Raw genomic sequence first — 12,895 nt, forward strand, 5'->3', positions numbered from 1 at the left:
TCAGGAAATATTACCTGTCTGCTCAGGCTCACTCTTATCTTCATCTTCAATATCAAACTCCGATTCCCTTTCCTCATATTCTACATTTTCATCCAACTCCTTGAAGTCTGGGGCAAATGCACTCCAATTTTCCTATGCCACAAACAAATACACTACTTAACCGTATGAGAAAGCAATGGTCTTTAAGCTTGACGTTAACTGATAGAAACGAAAGATCAGCACACATGAGACTCAGAACTCTGAGATCAAATCTGGCAGTTAACAAAAATTAGCTACCTATAGGTTTTACTGTCTTCAGGTATTTAGATCTTAAATGTTCCAAGTTATTAACTATAGTTCTTTCATGAGAACTGCCATCTTTCATCTTTTTAAGATGTAATTATCAGGTAAAACATTACATTTTCTTAGGAGTACATGGATTACGAACATGATTAAAAGTAGTCAAAATAAAACCAAGATATAAAACAGAAACTAACTGAGCTGAAAATAAGAAAAGCAAAAGAAAACTCTTTCAGGTTAACAGAAAAATGTAACAGAAAGTACACCAGACTTTCTCCCTGAAGACAGAGCTAGTAAATCAGCTTTGGACCAAGACCTTCCCATCAAAATACAGCAAAACTGAGTCGATTTAATTAGGTTACAAGAATCACATGCAAAAGAAATTGAACAGGTCATTTTTAGCTTACTACCTGTAAGGTTTTCTGATATAAAGAAAAGATATCTAGCTTCAAAGCAATTAAACCAGAAAAAAATACTTACTACTTGATTTTGTGCCCAAATAGATACCACTCCACTTGAAATGGATGCTATGATGGGTCGAACAGGGTGCCACTAAATTTAAGGAAGGAAAGAAAAATCGGCTCTAAGGACGGATCCGAGATTCTCTGTTTCACATCAGTAACAAGAGCAACCTCTCGTTCTACTCACAGCTACATCCAAGAGGAGTTCTCCTCTCGTCCCGTGGAGAATCTTCACCAGGTTGCCAATGCTTTTCTCCCAGATGTACAAGGCATGCTGCCGGGCTGAACCAGCCACTATGTATTCCCCATCCCCAGAGAAACAACACTTCTTCCACGGGGTCCTGAAGGACAAAGAAAGTACCCAAGGAGAACCAGTGGCTGAGCTCAGGTCATGAACTGCCCCATATTCTTCTAGGTGGTGATACACACCTATTTACTAAGTCCTGTAACTTCTGCATGGGTTCAGGCTCTCCATCTCTTCCGCAAGTTAAGATTTCTCTGCCATCATAAACTCGGATTATCCGATCTGCTGTGTTAATTAAAAAGCAACTAGAGAAAGGATTTAAAAATATCAACACAGGAGGTCAGAAATCTGTTTCTGTTACCATTTTCTATTACTTATCTACCTGTTACTTAGAACCTACCATTTAACAACGACTCCACTAAGAAGAGACTCAGTGACAGGCCAGAACACTTACGTATTTACTTGTCACCTTCCAAAGCAAAATAGAATTTGAAGTGAAGATATGTTGTATACTTTCTGTGTATCCCTGAACCCTATATGTACAAACTGATCTTCAGTACTTTTTAACTGTTTAGTATTAATTAAAATCCAAGACCTCTAAACTGAAACCAGTTTGCCGAATTCACAAACTTATAGTGAGACGTATAATGAATGCTTCATCTCTATGGCCCACCTTATACATAACATAATCTTCCTAATGAGTTAATAAACTATGTCATTTTAAAACGTTCAACTTTTTAATGTAATGACTTTGGAAATCTGTCTAAAATTTAAGTTATCTCACTTCCTTCCTACAGGCTTCACTAAGCTTTCCTGAGTTCATAAGAACTTTGAACATGAATGTCCTCTAAGTACACATGCGTGCTCCCGCACAAGACAGGAGGACTCTCACCTCTCTTCCTGACACCGACACCTAATTCTTCTCGCTTCTGTTGACATACCTACTTCTACTTGGGTTATCAGCCTTATCAGAAAAACATCCGACAATAAAAGGGTAAAGTTTTATGCAAATAGGCTGTCCATTCAAGCGCTCTGTGAACTCTTGTGACAGCACTCGGGATGATAAAAAAACAGCTGATCTTTACCCAGAACGTACCACGTGGCAGGCATTCTAGTTCTAAACATACACCACCCAGACAGCTTTTCTGCGAAGGGACTGCCTGGTCCATGTCCAGAGAAGGAGGAGGTGGCTGCTGGTTCAGTGCAATAAACTTCGGGAACGTAAGAACCAGATACTGACAGCTGCTAGTTATTTTTTAAGTAAACTTTCTTCCGGATTTAACTACAACATCCACAAAACCTGTGAGCCTCAATGTATTTTTGCCTTCTACTACTCACTTTTAAAACTGTCCCTAAAAAGACAAGGTCTCACCTTCCCTTCCGGGCAAACTCTATGGACTTAATAGCTGTGGTATTGCTTGTTCCGGTGGTTACTCTGAAGGAAGCAACCAGATCCTGAGAATCTGTTTTTAGGACCAAAATCTAAAGTTCAAAGGAAAAAAACAAAAACAAAAAAACCATTAAGTATTCTGGTATCTTCAAGTTAATTTGACCTGGCCTCCATCCCTAAAGCTGGCCAGAGACTGGGTAAAAATAGAAACACCTCATGAACTCCACCTGATTAACTGATACCGCCTTTTAATTCTTCAAATGAAGGACCATATGTTCGTCTATTCTTAAAATACAACGTGTAGTGCTCCTCGCAATAGTCAAAAGGTGGAAGCGACAAAAGGATCCATCAACAGAAGGGATAAACACAAGGGGGGAATGTACCACAGTGGAACAGTATTCAGCCAGGAACAGGGGGGAATCTTCAGGACATCAGGCTGAGTGACAGAAGCCAGTCACAAAAAGACAAATACTGTATGAGTCCACTTACATGGGGACCCCAGGGCAGCCAAATTCCTAGATATAGAAAGGAAAGTGATGGTTGCCAGGAGCTAGGGAGGGAACAAGGAATAGGAGGTTCCTGCTTAGTAAGTACAGAGTTTTAGTTTTATAAGATGAAAAAAGTTCTGGAGATCCACGGTGGTGATGGGTACACAACAATGCGAACGTAGTTAATGACACAAGCTGTACACTCTAAGAATGGTTAATCAAGATGGTAAATTTTATGTTGTATTTTACGTTATGTGGATTTTACCACCATCTCCAAAAATGGCCACTTTCTAAGGTAGCCATGAAATTAAACCAGCCTATACACCCCAATCACCAAAAAAAAAAAAAAAAAAAAAAAAAAAAAAAAAAAAAAATCAAGTTGCCTACAAACTCTAAGCTTAAAAGGGACCTTAAAGGGACTCCTGCGTGGCTCTGTCAGTTAAGCATCAGACTCTTGATTTCAGCTCAGTTTGTGATCTCAGGGTCGTGAGATGGAGCCCCACATGAGCCCCCATGCTCGGTGGGGAGTCTGCTTCTCCCCGCTCCCAACTCCCTCTGCCCCTCCCCTCTCGCACATGCATGTGCATGCTCTCTAAAATAAATAAATGAATCTTTAAAAAAACAAACAAATACATAAATAAAACAGGGACCTTAAAGCCCAGCTGACTTCTTAATCCCCAAAACTATAGGTTAAGCTGGCCTGAATTATACAATATTTACAGAACTAGGTATTAAGACATTTTCATCAGATGTATCCCATTTTACAGTATGACTTTTAAATTTTATAAATGAGTAACAGCTCTTCATTATTAGCAAAAGGCCCTTCCACCCTTTTTAGGCTGAGTAGTCTCTGATCACTCTAAATCAAAAGAACAGAAATCATGAGACATTAGAGAAAAACAGGCCACATTTGCCACCGGCAGGAAACATGCTTAGTCCAGGGATGAAAGATATTTCAAAGGAAGCGGAACAAGTAAACATGAAATAAGCCAATGCACAGGATGACTGATGCTTATTTCACTAGCTTCCAGGCTTACCTTGCCTTTTGCATTTCCTGTATAGATATATTCCCCTCGCCTATCAAAAGATGCAACCACGTTCAAATCGGAGTCATCGTCTACCGGCAGAACAACATGCTTGGAATCTGAAAGGGTCAACATGACAGGAGCAGATTTCATGGGACACACGAGAACCTTGTTCCTGTTTAAAAATATGAACAGTACATTGGCTGTTGCTTTGGTATCAGAAGGCTGATTCTCCTGCCCCTCTCCCTGATCCCTGTCGCTACCTCCATCAACTCTCCCAGCTCAAACAAACTTAAAATAGTGAAAAAGCCTAAAGTCTAAATGTCTAATAATAGGGAAACGACTTAATATAGCTATGGGATCCTAGTTCGACAAAACGCAATGTAGTGATTAAAAATAAATAGGAAGAAGTAGCAAACTAGCAGAATATGTATGCAATAAAGTAAAATGGCAAAATGCTAACTAAAACTATGTAAAAATACATAATTTACGTACATCTCATATGCATATAATGTGCTTTGTGAGCTATGAAGCACTAGATAACAAGCATTATACTCAAAGGGAACTTGACTAATAAAGAATCAAGAGAAATGAGTTATGTCTGGGTAATGGAATGGTGGGTAACTCTTTCTTAAATGTAGTTTCATTTTTTTTTAAATGTAGTTTTAATATCTGAACTATTTCCCTCTAAAGAAATTCAAATAACCGGGGGGCGGGGGTTGTGGAAAGCTCCAGGTCAAGGACCAATTCTTCTTCTTCTTCCTACCTCTGCCCACTTCCAAAGTCTGAATACTGTCCAGTTTTTAATTATAGGATACAATAACACTCTCCCTAAAACCTATTCTGTAGAGTCAACCTAGACAGAAACATTATTTTATGCAGAAGATTTGAAGACATGCGCTTTTGCCTCCTAAAACCTTAAACTGCAATTGTCATGGGCCTGGAACTAGTCCACAGAGAATGAGACCCTGCCCCAGGAAAGAACAACGCAGATTAAACATACTGATCTCGTGGATGATACTGGACTTTTAGGATGGGTGAAGGGAACCGAAACCTCTGGTCGCAGTCGCCTGAAAGAACATCCCACTGTGACACTATGTTATCAGTGGAAGCACTCACGAGCTTATGACCATCTCGACTCCAACTGGGAGGAAAAAAAAAGGGGGGGGTAAGTTAGCACATATTCTAAGTTAAAGTACACTGTACCACTCTTATGGATAAAAATGCATGAGTCTCACATCCTGGCCTAGCGGCAGGAGTCAACAGTATTATATATATATATATATATATATACTCAAATCCACAAACTTTCCCAACTAAACAATGAATAAGAATGTTTTCATGACATTTTCGTATGTGGTAACAAGAGCTCATAATAGTTCAAGGTAACACTACAATTGCCTCCAGGAACTAAAAGACTCAAACATTCAGAGGAGTCTACAATCTACTAGCCTTTAAATGTTGATGTAACAAGTGTCTGGGGTGGGGGGAGGTAAGGGAGTATCTGAGCTTTCTGAGGTTGTCCCAGAAATAGCACCATCACAGTGTAAACAAAACAGTAAAAATAAGTACCTGTTATTTAAAATAACTAAGAAAGGAATTAGTCCCTCCTGCTCAGAATAGCTAAACACCCTGGACATTACACATAAAACAAACAAAAAGATTCTGGGGGCACCTGGGTGGCTCAATTAAGTGTTTGCCTTTGGCTCAGGTCATGATCCCGGGTCCTGGGATGGAGCCCCACGTCGGGCTCCCTGCTCAGTGGGGAGTGAGCTTCTCCCTCTCCCTCTGCTACTGCTCCTGCTTGTGCTCTCACAATCTCTCTCAAATAAATAAATAAAATCCTTAAAAAAAAAAAAAGACTCTGAAGGACAGAGCAAACACTGATTGGCTAGAGACTACAGGACACGAGGAATGACAACAGAAAGTTCTTGGATTTTCTTTTTTGCCTTATATACCTCAGACCAAGCGATAGAGAAGCCAACAGCCCAGTAACACCAACAGCTCACACAAATAATGACTCAAGAAGAGCTTGCTTTCATTAGCCAAAGGACCAGAAAGGACAGAGCAGAGAGACAGAAACTTTTAGGCAATAACAACTTTACTCCAGCAACCACCGTGGAAAAAACTGCAGCCCCATCTCCACGCCAGTCAACAAAATCTAAACCTAATCCAGACCTCCACTCTTGCCTAGCCATAGCAAGGCACCCTTCTCCACTAACTGCGCTGGTGTCAGAGAAAGCTCAGCAGGCAGCCAGATTTCCATACCCACCAGCCCGTAATGAGGACTCCCACCACAGTGTCAGTGGAGACCACATGGCGAACAGCAACAAGGTACTCCTATCCTTCTTAGCCAGCATGGTATCAGCCGAGGAGGCCAGTGGGGAGCCTGAACTTCCAACCCCACCTAGAATAATGAGGCCAAGTAAGAAACTTGGACTTCTAACCCATCTGGCAATTTACAAGATGGTACCCTCTCGTCTCTGTACGGTGTCAAAGGAGGCCAGTTAAAACACAAGATTTAAATAATCCCTACAGTCTTACAACACAATACCCAAAACGCCCAAGTTTCAATTGAAAATGACTATTAATCCAAGAACAAAAAAAAACTCAATTTGGATGAGAAAAGACAATCAACAGATACTAACAGTGAGATAACACAGATATTAGAATTATTTGACAACGATTTTATTTTTTTTGTAAGATTTTATTTATTTATTTGAGAGAGAGAGCACAGAGGGAGAGTGAGAGAGAGCAGCAGACTCCCTGCTGAGCAGAGAGCCTGACAGAGGGCTCGATCCCAGGACCCCAGGATCATGACCTGAGCTGAAGGCAGATGCCCAATCACCTGAGCCACCGAGGCACCCCTATCCAACAAAGTTTAATGCAATCATCATAAGTATGTTTCAAAAAGCAATTACAAACATGCTTGAAATAAATGAAAAAAACAAAAACAAAAACAAAATCTCAGCAAAGAAATAAAAGATGTAGAGAAGACCTGAATTTTAGATGTGAAACACAACTAAGATAAGAAACCCAACAGATGGGTTCAGGAGCCAATGCAGAAAAAAAGAGGAAAGAATCAGTGGACTGGAAGACAGAACAGTAATTATGCCATCTGAATAAGAGAAAAAACAGACTAAGAAAAAATGAACAGAACCTCGGGGACTTGTGGGACTATAATAAAAGATCTATGATCCACATCATCAGAGTCCTAGAAGAGAAGAAAGAATGGGGCTTCAAAGTATTGAAGGAATAATGGCTGAAATTTTCCCAAATTAGGCAAAAGGTATAAAACCTACAGATTCAAGAAGCTGAGCAAACGTCAAACAGGGTGAACTCAAAGAAATCCACTCCAAGATACAGAGACAAACCTCTGAAACCTAAAGACAAAAAGAAAAAAAAAATCCTTAGAACAGCAAGAGAGGAAGGATATCTTATCTATGGAAACAGTTCACGTGACAGCAGATTTCTCACCAGAAACCATGGAAGGAAGTGGCACTTGAAGAGTGCTGAGATAAAAAGAGCTGCCAACCCAAATTTTATTATCAACAAAAATGACCTTCAGGAACAAAAAGGTAAACCAAGACATTTGGCCAGAAGATCTACCCTAAAAGGACGATTCAAGGAAGTTCTCTAAATGGAAAGGAAATGATAAAAGAAGGCATCTTAGAACATGAGGGGAAAAAAAATATGAAAATAAAAATATAAGTAAGAAAGATCAATTTTTTCCCCTTTAGTTTTGACATTTAAAGCAAAAATTGTAACACTGTCTCATGTGGGTCTCAATGTACACAGAGGAAATAATTAAGACAATTAAACACAAAGGAGGGTAAATGGAGGTACGGTTTCTCCACTTCATTTGAACTGGTAAAATGTCAACACCAGCAGACTGTAATAAGCTAGGGGTACACAATGTAATACCTAGTCACCACTAAAAAGTTATACAAACACTCTCAACAAATACTACACAGTAGTTCCCTCTTATCCATGGGGGATACGAAGACCCCCCCCCATGGACGCCTAAAGCCACCAACAGTGTATCAAATGCCATGTAGACTGTGTTTTCCTGTACATAACCTCTGTTATGTATGTATATATGAGAAAGTTCCATTTATAAGTTAGGCACATAAGAGATTAACAACGACTGATAATAAAACAGAACAATTAACAATATACTGTAATAAAAGCGATGTGAATGTGGTCTCTCGAGTTCTCTTACTGTACTCACTCTTCTTGTGATGGTATGAGATGATGAAGGGCCTATGTGAGGACATGAAGCACAGGGAAGGACACAGGCATCGTGATGCAGCATTAGGCCACTACTGCCCTTCTGACAACATGTCAGAAATCATCTGCCTCCTAATTGTGGTTGACCATAGGTAACTGAAACCACAAAAAGGGAAACCACAGATAAGGGGGACTACTGCAGATAAAATGGAATTCTAAAAAATGTTCAAGAAAACCACAAGGCAGCAGGGGGGAAAAATGAAAATCAGAAGGGACAAAAATAAATAAATAAAATTTAAAAAATAAAAAAGAAAGAAAAACAGAAGGAACAAAGAAACCCCAAACCAGTATTTACCCAAATCTTACAATGAAGAGGAGTTGCTACTGAGGAACTTGGCTGGCAGTATACCTCCATGGTTAAGAACACAGGCTCAAGGGTCAGACTCATGCTGAGCCTGGACATTACCACCTTTTAGCTGTGTGATCTTGGGCAAGTTATATAACCTTCTGAGCTTCAATTTCCTCGCCCATAACACGGGAGCAATAACATTACCCACCCAGCAGAAGACTGCTGACAGAATTAGGATCAGTATATACAAAATTCCTAGTCCAGTGCCTGGCACATAACGAGTGCTCAAAAAACATTAACAATGATATGTATTAGAGACAAGATGAACGTATTCCCAGACTTCGGACTTGAGGGGCAGAGAAAGGCAGGAGTAAAATGAAGAAGTGAACATAAACGGATCAAGTTCAAGTCCGCATACCAAAGGACTCTCTCCCACCAGCCCTAGAACACTTGCAGTCACGCTTATCCCTCAGAAAGGCAAGTAGACAATCCTTCTAGAGAATGTGAAGCTAAAAAAAAGAGGCCTAAAGATGTCCTTCTATTAGGATTCACAACAAAAAAGTCAGTGACCCACCCCATTTCAGTGAACGACAGGAGGGAAGAGGGTGAGCTAAAACTTGCATACACTCTAACAGTGTGTCCATGGATAATTTCTGAAATTAACAAACCAAGTAACGTACACGTTATTTAGAAATATGAAGATAAATATCAGAAGAACAGACAAAAAAAATGAAAGCACACGGGGAACCAGACCATACTGGGAGTGGGGAGAAACAAGGGACAACTTTTGTTGTCGGTCTTGTAAGCCTTTAAGCACAATCCCCTTTTGTACTTAACATCCTTTTCTCTTTTTCCCATAGCAAGCTTGTATTTCTGTTAAAATAGAAGGGGCTCTAATTTTGAAAATGAAATTATAAACAAGTGAAAACTAGGAGAGGATCTCCCACTGAAAAACGTAATAATAATATATCCAACAATTCCAAACTCCATTAAGCAGGCACCAAATTAGAAGCTCAGGGAAAAAACAAACACAAAAACCAGATGCTGGGAATATAGCAGTAAAACGGCAGACAGGCTCATAAATCACAGCACTTACCATCTCACAGGGAAGGTCTCATAAGGCAAATATTTGCAATAAAACAACAGGATACAACAGCCATCAGCTCAAACTTACCATTTCCCCCTCAATTTTATATTAGCATCTTCCTCCAAGCCAGAAGTCTGAGGATCATCTTAACTTCTGCCCTTTGCTTAGACTCCTCATATGACTAATGACCAGGACTCTTATTTCTGCCCTCTCCCCTATCCCTACCGCTCAGCCCCAGGCCTGCTGCCGCTGTGCTCTAGCCGAGATCTCTGCACTTCCCCTATCTTCACTCTCTGTCTCCCTCAATCTCTCTCTTTTTTTTTAAAGATTTTATTTATTTGACAGAGATAGAGACAGCCAGCGAGAGAGGTAACACAAGCAGGGGGAGTGGGAGAGGAAGAAGCAGGCTCACAGTGGAAGAGCCTGATGTGGGGCTCGATCCCGTAACGCCGGGATCACGCCCTGAGCCGAAGGCAGACGCTTAACCACTGTGCCACCCAGGCGCCCCTCCGTCAATCTCTTTAACACGTGTTGTCCTAGAGATTTTTTTTGTAGAGATGTTTTTAAAAATAAAAAGCTCATCATATCACTTTCTTTTTTTTTTTTTTTAAAGATTTTATTTATTTATTCAACAGAGATAGAGACAGCCAGCAAGAGAGGGAACACAAGCAGGGGGAGTGGGAGAGGAAGAAGCAGGCTCACAGCAGAAGAGCCTGATGCGGGGCTCGATCCCAGAACGCCGGGATCACGCCCTGAGCCGAAGGCAGACGCTTAACCGCTGTGCAACCCAGGCGCCCCACATCATCATATCACTTTCTTTCCCACAATGTCTTAATGGCTTCACAGTTACCTATAAGATGAAGTTCAAATTCCTACTAGGGTACACAGCATTCTCCATGAGGATCTCAGTTCACTGGCTCTTGCCATATCACATCTCCCACACCACAATCCAGCTATCTTCAGCTACCTGCAGTTCCCCATCTTCTCGTGCTCATTTGATGTACCTTTGCCTGGGCACCGTCCTTCGCTTGGAATACAACTGGCAAACACCTGTATCTTACAAGTCTGAGTTTAGAAATTATCTCTCCTTGGAAGCTTTTCCTGACCACTGTTCTCCTCCAGTACATGGATCATCTCCTTCGCACCTTTGCCTCCACTAAATCTCCAACACAGTTCTTGCATAGGAAACACAAAGCTTCAGTACCTGCATCTGCTACATAATTCACGCTCAACGCTGCTCAATGAATGAATATATAAGTGAAAAAGTTTATGTACAAGGACATTTACTAAACATGTAACAGAGAAACTAGCTGAGAACTGTTAAGTAAATTATGATTTAGCCATGAGAAGATAAATAGCCATAAAAAAAGTTTTAAGAGGCTATGCAAGTAGGAAATTATCTGGTGTTAAGGAGGAAAAAAGTAAAATACAAAATAGAATATAGCACAATTACAATTCTGCTCTTTAAAAACTATATATAGAAATATATTAAAATCTTTACAGTAGTAATACTTGGGTGGTGGGCCTATGGGAGATACGAGTACTTCTTTTTGCTTTGGCTGTATTTTCCTAATGCTTTAAATGATAATATATTATTTTACAATGAAAACAAATGCATTATTTTTAACATGTGGGAGTGGCTGGTACTCACATTTTGCATATTAAAGACAAGTTTTGGCCAAAGCTAGTTCATTAGCAGCCAAACCTAGACAGGGATTCAGGCCTTCTCCCAATCCAGTGCTTTACAATATAGCTGCCATTTCCATTTAAACAAAAGGAAATAGGTTACAGCTTCATAAATCTAGATGTGATTATGGGGCACCTTGGTGGCTCAGTCAGTTGGACGTCTTACTCTTGATTTTGGCTCAGGTCCTGATCTCAGGGTCGTGAGACTGAACCCCACATGGGACTCAGGCTCAGTGTGGAGTCTGCTTGTCCCTCTCCCTCCCCCTCTGTTTCTTCCCCAGCTCACTAGCAGGCAATCCCTCTCTCTCTAAAAAAAAAAAATTAAATCTTAAAAAAAAAAAAAAATCTAGATGTGATTTCATGTTTTTGGCCCCAAGTTCATTTAGAAGAAGTGCTGCCCTAAAATAAAACTTTCCTAAGCAAACACAGTAGTCCCAAAGAGTAAGAAGAAATCAATGGGAATTTACATTACACTAGATCCTAGCTCAATCTGTGGAAAGCCTTAACCATAATTCAGTGAAGGAACAGACAAGCCTGTGATCACTAAAACTGCTGGAATTCAAGAACCTGGACAAAACTAAAGTAGATGACTTCCAAGCTTCCCTCCTAATCAAGATTTTCCATTCTAAATAAAAGGTCAATATCACAAATACTACTACAGCTGTAATCCGTAAATACAGCTTTCAGTACTGAAATATCCTCAGACAGAGCCTGATACAGATCCACAAGTACACTCAATTTCTCCCCCCAGAGCTGCTCCAAAGACAGCATGGATTCAAGGTCTACAGAGGCTATGAGAAACTGTACTAATGACCGAACACTTAAAACTCTAAGTATTAAAATATCTAGTACAATGAGATTGGTAATTACACAGTCACCATTCATCCCAATTCAACTCACATTAAACATATTAATGTTAAAATGCCTTACCATAAAGAACAAACTGGATGGATGTGTGCACTAATTATTTTAGCAATGCCTCTTGTCAAGAAATCCCAGATGACAATTCGGCCATCATTACAGCCAACTGCAAGCAGCGTGCCCCACCTGTTAAAGGTGCAAGTCAGGGCCATGCTGATACAATCCAAAGTTCCATCGGCTTCCTAAAAATTAAAATGAATACAAGAATATAGACAATGACACCGAGGTACCCAAATTATTTCTTAAAGATTCTCTATCACCTATGACATGACACTTCTCTTTAATTTAAATTATGACGTACACCAAAAGAAACTCTTACGTGTGAACGTTCTTATACCTATTAAACTAGCCAAAACAAGAAAATATTTATAAACAGATGTGATAAATCCCATACATTACCAGTATAACTTTGTACCCACTGTGCAGGGAGATTAGGCAAAATATAACAAGATTCATTGAAAAGAAAGAGTCATCCGACTGACGCAGTAATCATAGTTCTTGGGATTTATTCCAAGAAAAATAATTTAAAACAAAACCCCTACAACAACTTGTATGTGCAACATTAGGAAAGTCAAATACACTATTTTATATTCATACCAAGCCATTTAAAATAACCATAATGACTACAATTAAACACATTTCAAATATTACAAAATATTTTTACATTTAAAAAAGTAAAGCACACTTAGAGCATACATATTATTACCGCAAATACTGAAACTAGAAAAGCACACA

The 12,895-nt window shown here is 39.8% G+C and overlaps 1 protein-coding gene across 5 annotated transcripts in view; it reads right to left on the reverse strand.

Annotated features, from left to right (window-relative positions):
• RBBP5 (RB binding protein 5, histone lysine methyltransferase complex subunit) overlaps positions 1-12,895 on the reverse strand; it is a 36,001-nt gene that overhangs the window by 10,895 nt on the left and 12,211 nt on the right. For 4 of the 5 annotated variants that reach the window (XM_034667116.1, XM_011223628.3, XM_002918215.4 and 1 more), the window contains 8 exons: positions 12,170-12,342; positions 4,891-5,031; positions 3,900-4,062; positions 2,357-2,466; positions 1,170-1,289; positions 928-1,081; positions 760-831; positions 15-132 (listed from right to left, as the gene is read on the reverse strand). In XM_034667116.1, coding sequence (XP_034523007.1) covers positions 15-132; positions 760-831; positions 928-1,081; positions 1,170-1,289; positions 2,357-2,466; positions 3,900-4,062; positions 4,891-5,031; positions 12,170-12,342 — 1,051 coding nt within the window. The remainder of the gene's footprint in view (positions 1-14; positions 133-759; positions 832-927; positions 1,082-1,169; positions 1,290-2,356; positions 2,467-3,899; positions 4,063-4,890; positions 5,032-12,169; positions 12,343-12,895) is intronic. The other variant, XM_034667117.1, reaches the window with a different exon arrangement.

The sequence above is a fragment of the Ailuropoda melanoleuca genome, chromosome 8 (assembly GCF_002007445.2).
Source record: "Ailuropoda melanoleuca isolate Jingjing chromosome 8, ASM200744v2, whole genome shotgun sequence".
In the NCBI taxonomy this organism is placed as follows: domain Eukaryota; kingdom Metazoa; phylum Chordata; class Mammalia; order Carnivora; family Ursidae; genus Ailuropoda; species Ailuropoda melanoleuca.